This window comes from Jaculus jaculus, chromosome 1 (assembly GCF_020740685.1).
Source record: "Jaculus jaculus isolate mJacJac1 chromosome 1, mJacJac1.mat.Y.cur, whole genome shotgun sequence".
NCBI classification, from domain to species: Eukaryota; Metazoa; Chordata; class Mammalia; order Rodentia; family Dipodidae; genus Jaculus; species Jaculus jaculus.
In genome coordinates, this window is record NC_059102.1 from 149,373,786 (window position 1) to 149,395,439 (window position 21,654).

The 21,654-nt window shown below is 53.7% G+C and overlaps 1 protein-coding gene across 2 annotated transcripts in view; it reads left to right on the forward strand.

Annotated features, from left to right (window-relative positions):
* The window catches only part of Col5a1 (collagen type V alpha 1 chain), a 175,754-nt gene that overhangs the window by 137,909 nt on the left and 16,191 nt on the right, over positions 1-21,654 (forward strand). For both annotated transcript variants that reach the window (XM_045149160.1, XM_045149162.1), the window contains exons 42-63: positions 18-125; positions 2,584-2,691; positions 3,483-3,536; positions 4,414-4,467; positions 4,551-4,658; positions 5,449-5,502; positions 5,603-5,710; positions 7,830-7,883; positions 8,632-8,739; positions 9,179-9,232; positions 9,481-9,534; positions 10,486-10,539; positions 11,449-11,502; positions 11,920-12,027; positions 12,103-12,156; positions 12,249-12,302; positions 13,536-13,643; positions 15,502-15,555; positions 16,237-16,272; positions 17,618-17,671; positions 19,728-19,983; positions 20,771-20,883. In XM_045149160.1, the coding sequence (XP_045005095.1) occupies positions 18-125; positions 2,584-2,691; positions 3,483-3,536; positions 4,414-4,467; positions 4,551-4,658; positions 5,449-5,502; positions 5,603-5,710; positions 7,830-7,883; positions 8,632-8,739; positions 9,179-9,232; positions 9,481-9,534; positions 10,486-10,539; positions 11,449-11,502; positions 11,920-12,027; positions 12,103-12,156; positions 12,249-12,302; positions 13,536-13,643; positions 15,502-15,555; positions 16,237-16,272; positions 17,618-17,671; positions 19,728-19,983; positions 20,771-20,883 (1,809 nt within the window). The remainder of the gene's footprint in view (positions 1-17; positions 126-2,583; positions 2,692-3,482; positions 3,537-4,413; positions 4,468-4,550; positions 4,659-5,448; positions 5,503-5,602; positions 5,711-7,829; positions 7,884-8,631; positions 8,740-9,178; positions 9,233-9,480; positions 9,535-10,485; positions 10,540-11,448; positions 11,503-11,919; positions 12,028-12,102; positions 12,157-12,248; positions 12,303-13,535; positions 13,644-15,501; positions 15,556-16,236; positions 16,273-17,617; positions 17,672-19,727; positions 19,984-20,770; positions 20,884-21,654) is intronic.

The window sequence follows — 21,654 nt, forward strand, 5'->3', positions numbered from 1 at the left end:
TTTCTTGCCACACTCAGGGGTCTCCAGGAGAGAGAGGTCCTGCTGGTGCTGCTGGGCCCATTGGAATTCCAGGGAGACCTGGGCCTCAAGGACCTCCAGGACCTGCTGGAGAGAAAGGGGCTCCTGTAAGTACCACCTGAGATCAGGGGTCTCTTCTAGCAGAGGGACCCATGTCTGGCATAGCCCTTTCCCTGGGTTGTCCCCATGGACACTCTCATGAGGGGTGGGAGGCCATGGTAAAGTCTGATCTGAGATGATCCTGGCCAGTCCTTCATGTTGGCATCACAGGGCTGAAGATGGTCCGTCCATCTCTGGACCTATTGTCCACCCAACCTCTGGGCTGTGTGGAGGGACCGGGTCACGCTGCCTACCAAGGAAACAGGTCTTCTCCGCCGGCCCCACTCCATGGCTAGGCCTTTTAGGGAAAAAATGATTCTTGGGCATGGTTGGTCCCTTTACTGATGTGGATGCACACAAAGGGGGAAGCTATCTGGTGAAGAAGGGTTGGCTGGTAGGTCCCTGGAAGGCTGGACTGTTCCTCTATGGTCCCTAGTTCTGTGGGCACTGAGAAGTCTTGGGAACAGGGCAGACCTAGTTTTCAGCACAGCCCCTCTCCCATCACCCCTGCCCTGTTCCTACATGCCTCAGCCCCACAGCTTTGTGCCCCCCTCCGCCCCCGCCACCGTCCCTGCTTGCCGACAGATGCAGAGGCAGATTTTTGCCCTGCTTCCTCATCTCAACTCAAAGCAAGAAAGAGCCCAAGTTTGGAACAGATACAGGGTGCCCAGACACTGACACAGACACCTGTGCCCTCTGGTCTGTGTCAACAAGGCACAATGTCCCACGTGTCCTGCTCCCCAGGGCTCAGTGGGGAGGAACAGTAGCCTGGCTCATTCTCTGAGTAACAGGTCTTCACGTCAACCACAGTGGACAGCGGTGCCTTGGAGAACCCTCCCGCACGTTTTCAGCACTTTGATGACATCTGGGCACAGACCTAGCTGGGTTCTGTGCAGCACACAGAAGCCCTGGGCCACTCGGGACAGGTGGAACACGCAGGCTAGCTAGAGACCGTCCAGTGCGCAGAGAGGCAGTATTTAAGCAGAAACCTTGCAAGGGCCACCCTACACAGGGAACGACCCACTGTCCTTCCAGAGCAGTTCCAGAGGAACAGAAAGATTGAGGAATTCCTGCAAACGTCTGACCTGATGGAGAATGCCGAGGACAAAGGCCACAGAAAGCCCTGCTTCTCACGAGGGCACCTCATAGGCGAGGCATGGCAGACATCTTGATTCATAGGGCTAACTTTGGTGACAGGAAGGACAGAGTGGCTAGCCAGGCACGTCCTCATCTGTGCCTCGCACTGCACACGCTCCCTTCCTTTGTGTTGTTGGAAGAAAGGCGAGAAAGTTCTAGCTAGGGTGAGAAGATTCTCATTGCTCATGGGGCATGGGTGGGCAACACTGAGCACAGTAAGAACTCAGTGAGGATCATTCCAGCCGACTGGGGTGCAGGGGCGGGGCTGGGGGAGCAGTTAGGAGGAAAGCCATAAAGTCATGAGGGCAAGAGAAATAAGGTTTTGTGTGTGCCTGTGCATGCATGCCTCTGTGTATGTACATGTGTGGGGGTGTGCATACGTGTTCAGAGTACACATATCCCATGCATAGATGTGCATGAGTGTGTATATCTGTGTGCATGTGCACATCCTGTGTGTGAGCGTGCGCGTGGGTGTGTGTGTCTGTGTTCTTTTGTGCTTACGTATGTGTGTGATTGCACATACTGTGTGAGCATGCTTTTCTGTGTGTATTTATATGTGCTCTGTGTAGGTGTACACATTGATATCCGCGTGTCTAAATGCAGGATGTGGGCAAAGAACTGACAGTGACAGTGACAGAAGCTGGTGCCCAGGCCTGCCTGGTTGGCCATTCAGCTTGGCCCTGCCCAGCAGCTTAGACAGTCCCCTACAGGCTTAGGAACCTTTGCTTACTAGAGGTGCCAGTCAGCTTTCTGTCAGTGCGACGAATACATTAGAGAAAGGGCTTTAAGGAGATTCATTTTGCCTCATAGTTTCAGCACAAGGTCAGCTGGCACCATTGCGGGCAAAACATCATGGTAGAACTGAGCTGTTCACCTCAGGACAGCTACTGGGAAGGAAGAGAAAGGGGCCAGGGACCGATGTATCTTTCTAGGGCACGTCTCCAGTGACAAACTTCCTCCAACTATGTCTCATCTCCTAAAATTTCCACCACCTCCCCAAACTGGGGACCAAGTCCCCAACACATGAGCGTATGGGGGGGACAGTTACACGTTCGAACCATAACACTAGCTGTGCCTCAGTTTCCTCATCTCAAAAGAGCAGCCCTCCCTAGGAGCAGTGTGGCACCATGGCGGTGACTTGCAGCCATTCAAGGTCCAGGACTAGGCAGAGTCTGCTGTGGTGGCCCTGCTGGCATCTATCAGCACAGTGGCGATGGCTGCTACCGCACATTTCCAGCTTCTTGCCCCTGGGCTCTCTGGGGTGATGAGCTGGGGTGGGATGTTCTCACAGCAGAGCCCTATTGGACCGGAATTGTCTGTCCCTTCTAGGGAGAGAAAGGCCCCCAAGGTCCAGCTGGCAGAGACGGCCTCCAGGGTCCTGTAGGGCTTCCGGGTCCTGCTGGCCCTGTTGGTCCCCCTGGAGAAGATGGAGATAAGGTAAGGAGTTCATTGAAGTCAGTCCAGTCGGTTGCATGGCCGTGCCTGGCAAGGCAGGTGGTTAGCGTGAGGATGATTATGAAAAGGCAGGATGCCCGGGCCACAGGACTCAGCTGGCAGAGCAATACTGTGCCCCTGCAGACTTGGGGTGAGGGGGTGATTTCAAATGAACAGCATCCAAGGAGATCCAGTATACAAGTGGGTACCCGAGGCATGTGCAGTCTGTAGTCAGAGTGAAGAAAAACTCCCTGCACCCCTCTGGACCATTTCAAACTGGGAATGTGCGGGGCTGGGTTTAACGAGCTTTTACTCCGTATCTATTTTTAAATATCTCCCCTAGAATTACCAGGGCTCCATTTCGTTAAGCGCATGCTTTATAAGCTGACACTGTCAGAGCAGCCTGATTTTATACTTCATTAAAAGGAAGACACTGAGCTTAGCACTTCAGCTCCGCTTTCCGTGGGTGACATTTCTGACTTTGTCACCTCTGCATAGAGGACAACTGATGTCTCAGGGCGAGAGGCAGCCAGATCCCAGTAGAAATACTAGTTAGGACGGTAAATAGAGTTTGCCAAGCTGCTGTGTCCACTACCATCCTATGCGATACCAGATCACTACCCCTTCGGTCAGAAAGACAATCAAATTAGTATGTGGAAATGTTTCTTCCTTGGGCAAGTGTGGGGCCACCCACAGAAGGGCTTTTGTTAATCTCCAAGAAAGCTTGATCATGGGGATCCAGAACGGTGCACACAGCCACCAGGCTAACAGCCCCCTTTCCTGTCTGTCCCCAGGGAGAGATCGGGGAGCCGGGACAGAAAGGAAGCAAGGGGGACAAAGGGGAGCAGGTAAGAGTGTGCGCACGTGGCTGACCAGTGAGTGCAGAGGGCCAGGCGTTGATTGCCACCGCTGGGAATCTGTGGGACGTGCCAGTTGGGTTTCTGTCCTAGGAATATCTCATGCACATGTTTATGTGCATGCGTTTGTGGGTCTGAGTGGGTCTCAGCATGAGTGTACAAGCATTGTGCACAGGTGGGTGAGAAGCAGCAGGTGGCGTGTATCTTCCTGGAGGTCTCATCACTCACTCAGCCCTGCCACTGGGGAACCCCGAGCTCTGCAGAGGCAGCCTTTACCCCCTTGGATTTTCACCTGTTCGTAAATACCGGCTTGTCGCTGCAGTCCTGTTACCCAGCAGCCCACCTCCTCTGGTGCCCTGAGATTCCTTTCTCTGGTCTCATTATGCCTGAAGTGACGTCACCAGGCGAGCATTCTGGCTCCAGCTCTCCAAAGAAAAGGGACTCTGTTCCTACTTTCGTTCCTCTGTCTCTTTCCCCTGTGCCCACAGTGACATGCACTGAGGCTGACATGGAAGCAGGGGTTATCATTTAGGAGCTAAATGGCCTCTGATCCTTGGTGTCCAAAGGGCTCCTGTATGCCCATGTCAGGGTGTGTGGTGGGAGCTCAGAGGACAGACAGTGGCCTATCATGCTGCTCTGTCACCCATCATGACGTGATTGTGGTTGAATCAAGAACCTTACCCCCACCCTTCTGAAAACCTGCATTCCTGTTTGAGCTGTGGTATTCAGGGCTGATGTTTGCTATGAGGAATGGCATGCATGGGACTGACCTCAGAGGCATCAGCTGCTGTAGGAACCAGCCCCCTCTCAGGATGGGATTCACCCACCTTCAACCTCCACTACAACTGTCTCTGTCTGTTCCCCACAGGGTCCTCCTGGGCCTACAGGTCCTCAAGGCCCCATTGGACAGCCAGGCCCTTCAGTGAGTATCTATTGCCAGTGACGTAGCAAGACCTATCTCTGGAGCTGCTGCCTGGCCTCACTCCTGCTCACTTCTTCCCGCAGGGAGCAGATGGCGAGCCGGGCCCTCGTGGCCAGCAGGGCCTGTTTGGACAGAAAGGGGATGAAGGTTCAAGAGGTTTCCCAGGACCACCAGGGCCAGTGGGACTGCAGGTAACCACAGGGCTTCCCAGGCTAACGCAGAGGTGATGGTGTCTTGCTGAGCCCACCCCTTCTGGTTTTATTTTTTTTTTAAGTTTAATTTTGGAAGAGTGGGGAAATTGAGGCTCAGTGGCAGGGACCGTTAGTGTTGCCCGTTCCCAGGAGTTCACATCCCCCTCCCGACAGACTGCTCCTCCATGGCCACGGCCACTCCTGTGCTCAGCAGTGGAAGCAGTGGCCACGTGTAAGGAAGGAACATGGAAGTCCCCTTCTGGACATACTGCCTGGAAGTGACAGCCATCAATGCAGGCACACCTCCCTCTGTGCCCTTTAGGTGGATGTAGTGTGGTCACATTGAGTAGTTCTGCTGAGCATTTGCAAAACCATGAACACATCTGCAGAGTGTTTGCACCAGCTTTCATTTTATGTTATGGGGCATAGTGAATGCCATTAGATATTCTTTCAGTGCATGACTATTTTGGAAAACACAATTTTTAGTTACTGTGTAGTATTTCGGCATATGGCGGGACATGATTTATCCAGAAGTTTCCCTGCTGCCGGCTCATTAGGTTTATTGTTTTATGGGAAGCCACCATAAGCGCCATCGTCCATAAATCTTTGCATTCTCCTCTGGTTATGTCCTCGGCTACTACTCTGAGCCTTGAAAGCAGTGTGTCCCCGTGTTGCAGGCACACCTGTGGCAGAGTGTTCAGGGGCTTCTGGAAGGTCAGGTTGTTGAGGATTGGTAGGGCTGTATCTGCATTCCACAGAACAGTACCTTACCACAGTTTCCTGTCCACAGGGTTTGCCAGGACCCCCAGGTGAAAAGGGTGAGACTGGAGATGTGGGCCAGATGGTAAGTGGCCGGGCCACCAAAATCCTGCATGGCCCCTGGTTTACATTTGGAGAGAAGTCTGTATTTGGTCTGAGCTCAATGGTCCCTCTCCTCCTCCCAGGGCCCTCCTGGTCCCCCAGGTCCCCGAGGACCGTCTGGAGCTCCAGGTGCTGATGGGCCACAAGGTCCTCCCGGAGGGATCGGAAATCCTGGTGCAGTGGGAGAGAAGGTGACGGCTCTACTCATGGCAGCAGCTCTGTGGCTGTGCATGTGTGCGTGCATGCGTGCTTCTGTGGGACGTACCCACGTATGACCGTATGTGTGCACACTCTGCTGTGAGCTTGTGTGTACAAGGTTGTGTGCCTGTGTGTGTGTGCGCGCGCGCATGCGCGCAGAGATCTTTGAAAGTTGAAAGTAGATTCGTGAGTGTGTTTATTTGTAGCAGCCTTTTAGAAAATCTCCAGCTAATACTTCCAAGCCCTGGCCCCCCCACACCCCCCAAGTCTCATCTGCTCGCCACTCAACCCTGGTGGAAGCCACCTGCTCTCCTTGAGGGGTTTCAGCTGCTAAGCACACACTCCACTCCAGCCTAGCTCTGCTTCTCATAGTTGGGGCCTTGTGATTCCACTTGGTTGATGTTAGTGAGCTGATGAGGCACTAGCTGAGTGAGCCTGATGGGCCCACCCGTGTTGATGCTGGTACGTGTGAGTGAACGCATGCGAACCGACACATACGTGTGCGTGGTGTGTGAGAGCCCGCTCCGCAGGGCGCTTGGGAATACGCATTGCCTTAGGAGGCCATCTTGGGCCTCCAGAGCCCTCTCCCCAGACAGAGGTCTCCCAGGCCCCCAGGGCTCATCTGGTCCCAAGGGAAAACAGGTGCGTGCAGTGTCATCCCTGGTACAGCTTCTAGTTGGCCTGGGAGACTTGGAGGGTGCTGTCGTCACCGTGGAATACAGCTGCGTTATAGAAGGGAGCAACGTGGGCTTGGACTCAACCTGGGCCCTCTCCCCACCCCTTACTACTGACCCTTTCCAGAGCTTGCTTTCCAATGCAGGTCATTAAATAGGAGGAAACATTGCATTACTGTGTACAGTGGGAGAGGCTCACGCCAGCGCAGCACAGGCACACTTCTGCCTCCCCACCCAGGTCACCATTTGGCTGCTGCCACCTCACGGGTCCTTTTTACCCACCGAGATCTGCACACATAATGATACCGTGTGGCTCTTCGCCTCCACCACGCCCCGCTCCCTGTGGTAGTTATCTGGCAAAGGCAACTTAAGGAAGGAAAGAAGGAAGGGTGGGTTTCTTTTGGCTCATGGTCTGAGTTAAGTTATGGCGGCAGGAGCATGAGGCAGCTGGTCACATCATCTCCTTAGCTGGGAAGAAGAGAGGTAAGAACACTGATGTTCATCTCACATTCTTTCTCTTCTCCATTCAGGTCCCCAGCTGTAGCAGACAGCGTCAGGTTTGCTGAGATGAACTTCCAGACCAGGCACAGTTATGGAGGAAGGGATATTTATTGAAGCTTACAGACCCAGGGAACGTTCCATAATGGCAGAAGAAGCTGGCCTGCCTTCACAGGACCAAGCAAAGAGAGAGAGAGAGAGAGAGAGGCATACGCCTAAAAGCCACACAGCACAGCACACTTCAGTAACTCCAGCTAGGTACACTGTGCATAGCTTTAGATTGAAGTCTGAAACCCACCACCACACCTTAGGCTGGACTCTAAGATCCACCCAGTGACACTGCCTCCAGGCAGGTGGCTGCAGATCCAAACTACAAGCTAATAAAACACTGAATATGTTAGGGGGGGCATCTATTTAAACTACCACACCAGCCCATAGGATGATGCCATCCACGTTCAGAGCGGATCTTCTACTCAGTTAAACCTTTCTGGAAAGACCCTCATAGACAAGCCTAGAGATGTGCGTGTTTCCACGATGATTCTAAATCTAGTCAAGTCGACAATGAAGATTAATCATCGCTACCTCCCATACTGAGAACTTTCTAATTCTCCTCCAACATCCTGGGGTCCTGCTTGGCACAGCCTTCTCCAGTAGCTGTTCTTGTGGTCTAAACACCCCATTAGCCCCTCCCCCCCCCCCGAGTCCATCACACACCTACATCTTGCACTATGACCTCTTGCAGGCCACATTCCTCATGGGCCTCCCTCTGTAATTCAATCCCTGGAGCCGTCTGGAGACAGTACCTCTCTGTTCCACCAAGCCCTGGTAGCCTGGTTCCCAACGGCAGGCTGGCAGAATTGGGCCTGTGCCAGCAGCTAGATCCACCGTAGTCATCACCACCAAGGGACCCTCCTTGTAACGCAATGTCTCGTCTCTTCAGGGGGAGCCTGGTGAAGCTGGCGAGCCTGGCCTTCCAGGAGAAGGGGGACCCCCGGTGAGTGTGGCATAGGAGGAAGCGTGGGAGGTGTTGAATAGGAATGCAAATGAGGCATGGAATCAGACACTTTGCCCCTGCCTCAGTTTACCCTCTGCTGAAATGAGAATCGTGTCTCTGCTGGTGCCAAACAGTATCAGAATTACAGTGAAGATGAGCATATGCGATTGGGGACTGAGCCTGTATGTATGCATCCGTGTGTGCCTGTAAGGGGGGCTCATATAACATGCACACATACAGCAGTGACCACCGTGAACTGTGACTGCCAGTCATTTTGCCATCTGTAGCACCTAGGCCCTTGTGCAAATGAGGGAGGATGTCTCTTGTCACCCTCTAGCCCCAAACTTTGAGCATCAGCCTCAGACTATCCAGGCCTCTGAGGGCCAGGTGGCCAAGAGCAGCTTTGGGCCAGGGAAGCAGCAGCGTTAGGGACTGAGGTGTTCTGGCTCATGCACCTGAGGGCTGTGGAACTTGTGGTGGTACCCTCGTGGTCCTCACTGTCTGCTCTCAATCCAGGAGTCGGACCCTTGGCTGGGCTCCTCTACCTGCCTGGCAGTACAGTTGGGCCCCATGCTTACAGGGAGCTCAGAGGGTCAGGTGCAAAACAGGTCTCATCCCCATCCTGGGCAGCTCCTGTCCCCCTCAGGAATGCTGGGAAAGAGCTGCCCGTGAGATGCGGTGGTGAGTCCCAGGGAGGTCCAGTGTAGACCAGCTCTCAGATCTGGATGCTGGCCTTTTCCCCCTCCAGGGACCCAAAGGAGAAAGGGGGGAGAAGGGTGAAGCTGGCCCCTCAGGTGCTGCAGGACCCCCCGGACCCAAAGGCCCTCCTGGAGACGACGGCCCCAAAGGCAGCCCTGTGAGTAGCTGTGGATGCTGGGGTGCAGGGGCATGGTCCCCAAACTCAGGCCGTACAGAGTTCCTGCAGCATGTGACCCCTGGTCTGGGAACAGCCCGTTTGGAGATGTCCACTCCAGCTACTGACAAAGCTGTGGAGGAGACAGGGAGGTGGGGCTGAGGGGAAGCTCTCAGGGGCTCACCCTCATGGAAACCCACGATGAATTGCCTTCAGACTCAGGCTGCAGCCTCCTGCCCTGTCAGGGATATTGAGGGAACGGGCTGTAGACGCAGCCTGGAGCTCCTAGAGTGGATGTGTGGACAGCACACCTGCCCTCCCTGGTCTCTCAGGAGAGGAGGCTGCTATCTCTTGCCTGCCCCCCGGGGACCCTGATGATAGCAGGCTAAGTGGGGTGTATCAGGCTGCTGATGGTCTGTGTCTGCCTTTTTCTCCTTCTCAGGGCCCTGTGGGCTTTCCTGGAGACCCTGGCCCCCCTGGAGAGCCAGGTCCTGCAGTAAGTGTCTGCCCCATTCGCACTGTCCCTGGCCAGCCCCAGTCGCCTTTCTTCCTGCTTCTGTCCTTCTGTTGGGTTCTCTGGGCACAGCCCCCATGCAGGGTGCCCCCAGTCCATGCTCAGATGAAGCAAACATAACTCATTTTCAGACACGCCAGGTGCATTTGGGTTTCGAGGAGGGTCTCAGAACGCGCTGGGACTGGAGGGTAAACCCAATAGCCATGGAAGCAACTTTCTTGTTCCCACAGGGGCAAGATGGCCCGCCTGGTGACAAAGGGGATGATGGTGAACCTGGACAGACAGTGAGTACATGGCCTGACCCTGGCGCAGGTGTACCTGCAGGCTCATCTCCGAGAGAAGCCCAAACCCAGGCCCCTCTTGACTCGTGGGAGTCAGAAGTCCCAAGGACTTGTTGGGATCCAAGTCATTTATCCCAGAAGGAAAATGTGTATATTGTCCCGCCAGAGGCTCTACATGCCACTCTACACGTACACAGGACGCTCCTGTGTGCCATAAAGTTAACTTCGAGTGCTCTCTGACAGGGGCACGTAGCATCACAGGCCTCTGCTGACTTGTCACTGAGGCCACGGGAGACTTTGCATCTTACAGTTGACCTTGAGCATACTGCTTCAAGGCGAGGTGGTCTCTCTGGACCAGAACCAACCACCTAGCTCATTCTCACCACAGTGGCCTTGGTCCATTCACGCCCATACCACCTAAACACCTCCCAGACCCCTCCTCTTAATCCTATCACGAGGCTGAGTTTTGGAGGTGATATTGGAAGCATAGTATTGACACCAGGGCAAAAAGCTTAAAGGCTTATATAACTGATTGGAGGTGAGGAGTCATGAAAAGGAAGGGTTAGGGACATAGGCCATGGACCACGTGCCCTACACATGTCCCCTAGTCTCCTACCCCATGGCCTGGGCTCTGGCCTTGTTCCTTGTCCTCACTTCTGCAAGTGAGATATGAGTGACAGTGCCCTGGTGTGGCCTTAGTGGGGATAGGGCAGCCATTATACATCAGGGTTAAGCCCCTCATCCTGTCATAAGTCAGGTTCTCTGAGTGCTGCCAGCAGAGGACAAAGGCCACGGGGACCTGGTTGAGATACGGCCACACTTGGCCCACAGAGGAGGCTGTGTGGAGGGGACTAACTCACCATTACTCAGTGGCCATGTGCAGCACAGTCCTCTGTCCTGAGTCAACAGATCCCTAACAACACTCTGTGTGTCTTTTCTTTTTTTCCCACCCAGGGATCCCCGGGTCCTACTGGTGAACCTGGTCCATCTGGGCCACCAGGAAAAAGGGTGAGTCATTCTAGGCAATCCTACTGTCCACTTCCTGCATGAAGCGCCCCCTGTACCTGCTCCTTACCGCGCTCAGGTTGTCCCTGTGACAGTGAGGAGGAAACACGAGTGTCTAGGGTATGAGGTCCACTCATCACCTGTGGGTGACCCGGCTGTTGTCTTTTAGGATGGCCAGGTGCTGGCATGTAGGTAATGCCATCATAGCAGTTACCTTCCTGTTGCTACAACAAAATACCCGAGCAAGAACAACTTGTGGGAGGGACGGGTTTATTCCCTGCTTACAGTTCTGAGGGGAGCTTTCTAGATAACTCCGGAAGGCAGTGGAGAAGCATGGAAGGAGCAGGTGGCTGGGCATCACATCTTCACGTCAACAGGGAGGAAGTAATGAGACAGAGAGAGAGAGAGAGAGGGATCTGACTATGGCGAGTGGGGCTAAACTGTACAAGCCTGAGCTCTACCCCCAGTGACATTTCCTCCAGCAAAGCTCCACCCCCCGCCGCCAGCTGGGGAGTAAGCAAACCCATGAGGCCATGGTAAACATTTTACATCCAGACCACCAGTCTTCATGGGAGAAAATGACGCACAAGCCGGGTCCTCCTTGTCCCTGAGCCTAACCCTCTGCATGGAAGAGAACCAGAGCATGGAGCAGTATTAAAGGCTCCAGTTGGGTGCCAGGGCTAGGGGAGTGCACAGACAGGATCGAATCCTCCACACATAGAGTACCCAGAGCACCCCAGACCCACCAGAGGCCTTGCCTGCAGCTAGAGTCACGAGTCTCCCTTCCAAGGGCCTGCACCCACGCTTACCAGTGACCCAGGTGGCCTCAGACTTCTGCAGCCCACCCTGGAGCCTGAGCCTTGTCTCAGTACTCGAGAGCTCACGTCCCAACTGTTATCTTGTTTGTTCCAGGGTCCCCCAGGTCCCGCAGGTCCTGAAGGCCGACAAGGGGAAAAGGGAGCCAAGGTGAGTGTTGCTCATGGCTGTGACTCGCATGGGCCCTCAGGAGGGTGGGGCAGGGTGAAGAAGGTCACACTGCAGGAAGCGGGCACTTCGGAGGCTTAGATGGCCATCATGCCAGCAGTCAGCATGGTGCCCCACACCAGAGTGCCCAGCCATTCTCATAGCGAGGTGACCAGTAGGACCTCAATGGCACTGTTTGCCTCTGGCAACTCCTCCATAAGGTGACCAGCTATGGTTGGCTTGGCCGTTAGGGACCTGCTGAGTGTGGAAATTAGTAGGATGGAGCTTGGGCCAGGGTAGCTAGCTTCCCCAGGTAGGTAGGAGGTGGGGCCACTCAGGACACCTCAGGGCATCTCAGCAGCACATGCAGCTCTGAGCAGAGGTACCTGGTGCCTCTAAGCACTCAGATCCTCTCTGCAGGGAGAAGCTGGCTTGGAAGGCCCTCCTGGGAAGACTGGCCCTATTGGACCCCAAGGGGCCCCTGGAAAGCCTGGGCCCGACGGGCTGCGTGGAATCCCTGGTCCTGTGGTGAGTGGCCTCGCAGGCCTGGGAGGGGTGGGGGACTGTGGGCAGGAGCACATGCTGAGGTTCTCTGTGTTTCAGGGTGAACAAGGTCTCCCGGGATCCCCTGGCCCTGACGGTCCACCTGGCCCCATGGTGAGTGGCATCTCATGTCCACAATAGTGGGAATAGAGGACGTTGGAAACTCCTGAGAGGAAGGACAATGAGCCTTCTGCCTTCTCTTGCAGGGCCCGCCAGGGCTCCCCGGCCTCAAAGGAGATTCTGGTCCCAAAGGTGAAAAGGTGAGTTGGGATTTAGAGGACCCCTTCGCTTAATCACAGAGAGTTATTGATCCATCACCACGTGCCCACTGTGGCTGTCACGGGATGCCAGGAGGTGAAGGGACTAAGAAGAGAGACCCAAGAAAGGCTTTGAGACTTGGTCCTGCCATCAGGAACCCCCTCTCCCCCCAATCCCATGGAATTGATCAGAGCCTTCCAGCGAGGCTTAGGTTCTGGACGAAGAGTATGCAATTGATACTTTTCCTATCTGTATTGAGTTATGTGCAAAGGTAACACGTGCTCACACTGCAAACGTGAAACACGGAGAAGGCTCTTTTCCACTCTCAATTTCCTCCCCAGCACAACCCCCAAACCCTAACACAAGGGAGGCTGGAGGAGGCCTTCTCTAACTGCGAGTTCCTGTGAACCAAATGTACGAAGCAGATATGGTGGATTTTTCTCCCCCTCTGTCTTTAAAGACATGACAGAGAGGGGCTGGAGCTCAGTAGGTAAAGTGCTTGCAAAAAGCTTGAGGACCTGAGTCAGAGCCAGGTAAAAACGCTGGGGGTGGTTGGCACATGCCTATGGTATAATGCTGGCACTGAACAGGCAGAGGCTGGAAGATCCCCGGCCCCCCCTCCCCGACCAGTCCGCCTAACCTGACTGGTGAACTCTGAGCCATCGGGGGGACCTGTCTCAAATAAAGGGTGACAGTGTCCGACACATGACACTGAGGTTGTTCTCTAGCCCTCACACACTTAAACACATGAACACACACACGCTGACATGGCAAATGAATACAATGGTTGTTCGTGCTCTGCCTCTTCTGTCCTGCGTTTTGTTTTAGTTCCTTATCTGCCCTACATACTTATCATAGAAAGGTCAGAAATGGAACTAACTAGAAGGGTACACACGCCTTATTACTCGGGTGGTCTTTGGGTTGTCCTGGTTTGCTTTGATGGTACTAGTAGGGAATCAAACCTGGGACCTTGGGCTTGTTAGGCAAGTGCCTCATTGCTAAGCCACACCCCGTGGCCCACCCGGTGTGTTTCTTGAGGAATTACCCTCACCAGCAAGGGACAGCATGACCTGTCTTGCCAACTGGCCTGAGTCTTAGCTTGTTGTCACTCCTGAGCACACTTGACAAGTGGCCCCAGTGCCCCGTGGGATGGCTGTGCCCTCCCACCCCAGGTCACCTGGCCTGCTGGGGTGGACTCTGGGTACTTGTGACATGAATGTCTTCATTGTCCACAGGGTCATCCAGGCCTGATCGGGCTCATCGGACCTCCGGGCGAGCAGGGTGAAAAGGGCGACAGAGGTCTCCCAGGCCCCCAGGGCTCATCTGGTCCCAAGGGAGAACAGGTGCGTGCAGTGTCATCCGTGGTACAGCTTCTCGTCAGCCTGGGAGACTTGGAGGGTGCTCTCGTCACTGTGGAATACATCTGCGTTATAGAAGGGAGCAACGTGGGCTTGGACTCAACCTGGGCGCTCGGGGTGCTGTTACCATCTGGGGATTTGGGGTTTGTTTTCTCTGCCAACTAAGGAATTCAGAGGCAGGAAAGTATTTTAAAAAGAATAAACTTTATTTCAGAGTAAGAAAGGGAGAAGGGAGAGAGAAAGAGAAGGGAAGGAAGGAAGGGAAGAAAGGAAGGGAAGGGAAGGGAAGGGAAGGGAAGGGAAGGGAAGGGAAGGGAAGGGAAGGGAGGAAGGAAGGAAGGAAGGAAGGAAGGAAGGAAGGAAAGAAGGAAGAAAAAGAAGGGAGGAAGCAGGCTCCTCAGAGAGGAGGGGGCTTCCAGAGCTGAAAAAAGGAAGGAAGGAAGGAAAGAAGGAGGGAAGGAAGAAAGAAAAAGAAGGAATGAAGCAGGCTCCTTGGAGAGGAGGGGGATTCCAGAGCTGAAAAAAGCCTGTCTCCATGGAGACTGACCCTTCATTGACTGGGAGGGGCAGCCTGTCCTGAGCAGGTGAGTGTGGAAGTGGTCGGCATGAGTGAGGGTGAGCGGAGCGCCTCCAGCACTGCGCGGGTGTCGGGAAACTTGTCAGGCTGCCCCGCCGAGGCAGCACAGTGGGGAAATTTGTCCAGGCCAAGAAGAAGACGTCACTGGCTCCCTTTGCCATCTTGTTATTACCAAGGGCTCCTTCCCTGATCTGCCTGACCCAGAAGGCTGTTTCCTACAGTGTTTCGGGCCTGAACAGGATTGTGCCCTGCCCGGTGCTCTGGTAGAGGCAGACGCTCCCCGCTCACTGCTGTGCGGGCCCTGGAGCCAGGGGGACCCAGAAGTCAGATTTATTTCTCCCCTCCCACCACCGTGCAGAAGCCTGGCTGTGCGGGAAGGAGGTCGCGGGTAGCTGTCAGCCATGTTTACTTGTGGAGAGGAGCAGAATGGTAGCTTTTCCCATCCTCGCCTCTGCCGTGCCCCATACACTCTCACATGCGACCCCATAGCTTCTCTGAAAGCTACATCGTGGTCTCAGTGAGCCACAGAGAAGGAACTCCTGGCCAGAGTGTCGCCTCACCCCGCAACTCTGGCCACGTGGGCATGGCTGCAGGACAGCGAGGCAGGGGAGAATCTGGTCTGGAAGGTGGTGTATGTGTGGAGCAGGAAAGCAGGAGATGTGTCTTTGCCAATGTGAGGGCCACATGTCCTCATTGAGATGGGATCCCCACTTCCCTGATGCAGTGACACAGCACTCATGCCCAGTGAGCTATGCCTTCCCAAAAGATGATGGACAGCGCATGCGGACAGAGCCTGGAGCTGGGGGAGACGTGGAGACCCCTCCTTGGACTATACTGGAAGTGGATGGCCTCAAAGAATATCCTCCCATGGGCCATTTCCAGACTGCCCAGTGTCCCCAGGCCTCAGGGCCACTCTTAGACAAGTGTGGCTCTGTGCATAGAGGCTCTTTGCAGAAAGCACCCCTCTCTTCCCACTGGCCACTCACTTGCCCTCCACCGCAAACTGTGGTCTTGGTCACGTTGCTAGTTAGTGGAACGATGCTAGGGTTCAGGCTTGAGAGTCACAGGACTCATAAAGGTTCTACATGGAGGCCTCAAGATGCAATTAGCTTTGTCCACAGAGAGCAGTGTCCTGGCGCTCCAGGAGCTGTGGGGAGGAGACTGTGAGAGCCAGGAGGTGTGGCTGGGCCACAGGACCCTTCCCCTTCTTCACTCTGCTCTTCCCTGTCTAAAAACTGATAACCTGTGTTCTCTACTCCTTTTCAGGGTATCACTGGGCCTTCAGGCCCCCTTGGGCCCCCTGGACCCCCTGGCTTGCCGGTGTGTATTTAGGAGGGGTGCAGGGACCCTGATTGTGTCCTGGGAGGGCAGGGAGGTGGATTAGACTGACTTGAGAAGGGAGGGGCAACCCTCAGTCCCTGGGCCCCCAGGGGATGGAGACCCTTCTGTGAACATTTGAGGCAAGGGATGGGGGATACTCTTGCTCACCCTCCCAGTGTGTATGAAGGGCCAGCCTAGCCCCTGCGTGAGAATAGGGCCTAGCCTTTCAGCACCCAGGCCTGGGCTTTTTTTTGGGGGGTGCAGGATTCAGCACTCCAATGTTGTCCCCACAACCCTGTGCCCTCCCACCCCTCTGGACCTAGCCAGGCTTTAGAGCCATATGTCCAAGGGGTGCTGGCCGCTGACCCCTGCCAGGCCCCTCAGAAGCCCAGGTGCCCACTTGGCTGTCACCCGATGGCAGCCCGAATGTTGCTCTTCAGCTGGACAGGATGGGCCAGCTGATGGCAGCAGATGCATCCCCCTGCCGCCTGGAGGGGTGGGGTGGGGGGCAAGTGGTGACCATGCCCGGCGCTCCCGGTTGTCTCCCAGCGGGGCAGGTGCGGGGGGAGCACACGGAGGGTCAGGCACAGTGCAAGGCAAGGAGGCAGGCCCTGCAGGGCTGGGACCCAAGTGACAAGTGACCCCTCTGCCTGCTAACACTCTGGCTTCTGCTCTCTGTAGGGTCCACCAGGTCCTAAAGGTGCTAAAGGCTCTTCGGTAAGTGACCCTGCCCTGATGGAACCCATACACCAGGGGATTCCAAGGGAAGGGGGGGGGTCTCTTGGGAAATGAGCCACCCTGGACCACCATCCAGACTTGTGGTAGTCCTCCAGGCTCCTCTTCTTCCTTTCTCTTCATTATTGGTGTTCCTGATTCTTCTCTGTAGATTCAAAAAAAATGTATATTTTTCTACTTGCTGGCTGGTTTGCATTGGTATTTTAATTGTACCTGTTTATGGAGTGTAGCGTACTAATGATGAAAGCAGGGCAATTAGCTTGTTTAAGCTTGTGGTTAGTGCGTAATAATCACAAGTATTTATGGGGTTTGGTTCGGCCTGGGTTGATCAAGTGGGGGGCATTACTGTTTTCAGCCCTTTATGGTTACCTAATGTTATTAGAGCCCTCTGGCCCCTCTTTAAATGTTCATAAAATATATACCATGTTAGCATGGGCCACGATCCTCCACTGTACCCTGTAATAACACAGGGACTTATTAATTTTAATCATCTGGTTCCTATCAGCCAACTGCCCTATGTCTCCCCCATCCTTCCCAGCCTCTCCTGATCACTATTTGACATTCAAGATGACTTTCTATTAATGCCCATTGGGGGTGAGAAGGTGTAGTGTTGGTGACTTTCTGTTCATGTCCACTTCCCAGTGGCCTCAAGTTCCACCCAACTCCCCATACACAGGGTGGGGTGGCAGTCTGTGACTCATCCTCCCTCATGTGTATGAGCCACAGTCTTTATCCACTCACTGATAAGACACCTAAGTTGACTCTGTCTAGTAGCTATTGTGACTGGCGTGGCAAGCAGCATGGCTGTGTGGGTGTCACTCGGATGGGCTGACTTTGTTTCTCTGGAAGTATACTCAGGAGCAAGAATGGGGTCATGTGGCAGATCTGTTGTTCAGTTTTCCATAGTGTCTGTGCCCATTTATCTCAGCATGTGGGGGCTCGATTTTCCCCACATCCTAGCTGCCGCATGGTGTTTGCTTGCGGTCATTTGTTTTTTCTGACAGAAACCATGCTGGTAGGTGGGGTGGCATCTCGCTATGGCTTACACTTCATTTCCCTGCTGGCTCGTGCACTGCGCCTTCTTTCCTAAACTTGTTGGCTGTTTGACTTTCTTCCTTTGTCATGTGTCTCCCGTGTTTCTGAATAGCCAAAGTCTCTGAGCCGCTGGCTCCCTGCCAAGGAGGTTGCGAGCCCCAGCTTCACCTCCTGGGTCTCGGGAGCAGAGTGGCCCTGCCCAGCTCATCTGGCGTCTTTGCTGGAGCTGGAGGGCCTGTCAAGTCCTAGTGGAACTCCATGACCAAACACGGGTTCTTCGCTTTCTCCCCAGGGTCCCACTGGCCCGAAGGGTGAGGCAGGCCACCCTGGACTCCCTGGCCCCCCTGTGAGTAACCTTTGAAGTGGAGGGTTGGGAGTGGGGCGGTGGGATGAAGGGAGCGTCTGTCTGCGGGGCTCGCATTCTGAGACACACTGAGACTCATGCAGCCTGCCCAGGGACACTGAAGGGACTAAGTCTCACAGGGCCTGTCCACTGGTGCCTCTCAGGTTGACTCGCTCTGGTAGGATTGTTGGCTCAAAGAGAGGGAAGGAATGCATGCATGTGTGTGTGTGCCTAGGTATGTATACGGATTTGCGTGCATGTGTACATGAGTGTGTACAGTGTGAGTATGTGTGTGCATATGTGTGTATTTATGTGTGTATGAAGATAGCCGTTTGTATCTGTGTGCACGTGCCTATGTGTGACAGCATGTGTGTATGCATGGACGTACAGTTATGCATGCGTATATACATTTGTGCACATGCATGTATATAGTGTTTGTGTGTAGCATACATATTGTATGAATATGCATGTGTGATTTGTGCATGCATGTGTATGTGAACGTACAAATGAATGCATATGCAGGTCTGCGTAGTTCTATGTGCCCTGTCCTAAGCATGTAAATATGTGTGCGTATATACAAGCCAGTATGTGCAGTTGTGTTTGCATGTGAACATATGTGTACAGGTCTGCATGTGTATGTGTGCATGTATGTGTGAACATGCATCTGTATGTATGAATAGATATGTGCGTGTTTCTATATGTGTGTTGTCTATAGATTGCATTGCATAGTCTATATGTGGAGGTGTGTTTGTGTGTGCCCATGCATGTGTAAACATGTCTGTGTCTTTGTATGTACACGTATGTGCATGTGCACTATGTGTATGAATGTGTGTGCAGGTGAGCATGCATATGTACATAAGATGCAGGTATGTGAGTGTGCTTGAACATATGTGTGCAAGTATTTCCATGTGCAGATATTGTGCTTGTGTATATGTTTGTGAACATTCATGGGTATACATGCATAGCTGTGTACATGTGTGTGAGTATGCGTGCATGTGTGCAAGCATTTTACTAGGTATGTGTGTGAATGTTTATGGTGTGCACATGCAAAATATGCATGTGTATATATGTACAGTTGTTATGGGCATGAATATGCATGTGTATATATATATATATATATATACATACATATTATATATATAATTGGTATGAGTATGCATGTGTATATACATGCAGGTGTGTATGGGTAAGAACATGCATATATATATGGGTGTGTTTGTAAATGCATATGGGTATGAACATGTGTGTGAATACATATATATATAAAGTATGTATAGGTATGAACATGCATGTGTGATTGCTTATGGCTGTGAATATGCATGCATATACATGTGCAGGTGTGCATGGTTATGAACATGTGTGTGCATATGTGAAGGTGTGTATAGGCATGGAAGTGCATGTATATGTTCGGGTATGTATGGGTGTTAGCCTGCATGTAAATATGTGTATATATGTGTCTGTATATGCAGGTGTGCATGGGTATAAGCATGTGGATATTGTGTCCTCATGTGTGGTCACACATGTGTATATGTGCGATTGCACTTGTTCTGGGAACTAGGAGGACCCAGAGGCACGGGAAGAAGCTGCCTGTGGCTGGGGTGACATGAGTCTCCTGAACCCATATACCAGTTCCTGTGGGACCCCCGGAGATGAGCCGCTCTCCGCACCAGGCTGTCTACGTTTAGCTCCAGCTGGGGCCATGAAGACTAGAGGGGGCTTTGGTCCCTTCTTTTGTCCTTGGCCTTCAGTCTGGCATTAAGGACAGAAGCACAGACACAGACATGGTATAGAGCCTCAAGCCACTTCACTCTGGCTTTAGGAAGTGAGGCACAAGGGGCTGAGCCTTGGGCTTAGGAGAGAGAGATGCTCAGCCCAGGCAAGAACCTAGTAGAGAAGATGAGTGTAGAGTGTTCTGGAGAAAGGGAGGGAAGAGAGCAGTGTGAGGTGGATAGATGTCCTGAGGGAACCTATCTGCTGGCACAGCCCTGGCTGTCTCTACTCTGCCCTGCCCTGGGGCCATCCCCAATCCTCTCTCACCCATGGCTACCATCTCCTGCAGGGCCCCCCGGGAGAGGTCATCCAGCCCCTGCCAATCCAGGCATCCAGAACTCGACGGAACATCGACGCCAGCCAGCTCCTGGATGATGGGGCCGGTGAGAATTACATGGACTATGCGGATGGCATGGAGGAGATCTTCGGCTCCCTCAACTCGCTGAAGCAGGAGATTGAGCAGATGAAGCGGCCACTGGGCACCCAGCAGAACCCCGCCCGCACCTGCAAGGACCTGCAGCTGTGCCATCCTGACTTCCCAGATGGTGAGGAATGGGTAGGACTGGGCAGTCAAAGCCACCTCCTCAGCCTCACTCCCCGTCCATGGAGGATGAGTGGGCTGTGTCCCTCATTTACCTGAGGTGATCAGGCAAAGCCAACTAAAGAGGCCTGGTCTGTAAGTCTGATTCTAAATTATCTTGGCCATTTTATAGCAGGTACCTGCTGCTTTGTCCTGAACCTCTGTTCCTGATCTAGAAAGGGGAACACAGTGTATAAAATGTCCTTGGCACCGGCCCTCAGCTAGCATCAGTGTCTAGTTTAGCATTCAGCTGGCCAGTTCTAGACTAATAGCAAGATTACATGTCCCCCTTGCTCCCTCCCTGTCTTCATACCAAGAGCCTGTCAGGCAGCAAGATCGTAGTAGCTTGTCTCCCGCAGAGAAGTAGGACAACGTCTCCTGCGGGCTTGATGGGACGTCTTATGATTCCAGGAGGCTCTGGCCCCCATACGTGAGCTTCTACAGTTCATTCTGAAACATTCTCCTGCCTTTCTGTCCAGCCATCCAGTGGGCCAGGCACACCCACCCCCTGTTACCAATATGCTTAGCTCTTCCACTATGTTGTTGTGAACTGGGCTGTTCAGGGTTCGTCGTGGGCCCAGCAGGAAAACGAGAGTGCATTGAGCCAGGAAGGAAGGTAGACTGGCGTTGGCGGCCTTATGGCCCTGGCTATGCATTTTAAATGGCCAGATTGAAATGTCACAATGGCTTCTGCAACTGCCCGCCCCGGGGAGCCGTTCTCACGAAGCTGCCTCCCTGTCTCTGAAATCCAGGTGAATACTGGGTCGATCCCAACCAAGGGTGCTCCAGGGACTCGTTCAAAGTGTATTGCAACTTCACAGCCGGAGGGTCCACGTGTGTCTTCCCTGACAAGAAGTCCGAGGGGGTGAGTACTCGTGAGGCCTTGCCAGCTTCTGCTAGAGACGGGGCTGAAGGCCAGAGCAGAGATCAAGTTCAGAATCAAGACCATTCTTCCAGAAGTTTGACCTTAAGTTGTCACAAGATGATATATTCTAACTATACAGCGGTGAATGCAGCCTGACTTCCGGCAGGTGGAAGGATGGCTGTCCTGGGTGTCTTTCCCCCTGCCACCTGTCATGGGGGGGTGGGATTAGCCCGGGGGTGGCCGCATTCCCCAGGGCTCAGCAGCATCCTGACTGAGACTCCGCTAAAGGTCTGCAAAGCCTTCTGGGGGCAAGTGATGAGGATGGGAGATACCTGAAGTCCACCATGTGGGACTTGCTCGCTGCCCCCTGAGTGTGAAGTGAGCTTCTATGGCCTGTTGATAAAGCAGTTGGGGGATAGGTAGGTTCTAGCTCAGGAGACTTGGTGGGGTGTCAGATACCTTTGTGGCCTTTCCGGGCCTCCAGGAATTTGCGCACAGGTAAGCCAGGTGAGTAAACAGTGAGGGTGCGTATGAGATGTGCCTCTGAGGCAGGGCCCACTCTGGCATAGGGCGGCTGTGGAAGACAAGCCCTCTCGGTGACTGAGAGAATGGCTGTGATCCTAGCCTCCATGGCCCTTCAATCTGGTCTGGGGCAGCTCAGGGTTGTCGTGTTGTTTTCTGAGGACCACAATAGGGGTCCCCAATACACCATGCCACAGCTTCTTAGTGTCAGGTTCCTGCTGGAGAGAGAACAGTCAGTAAGTGCTTCTC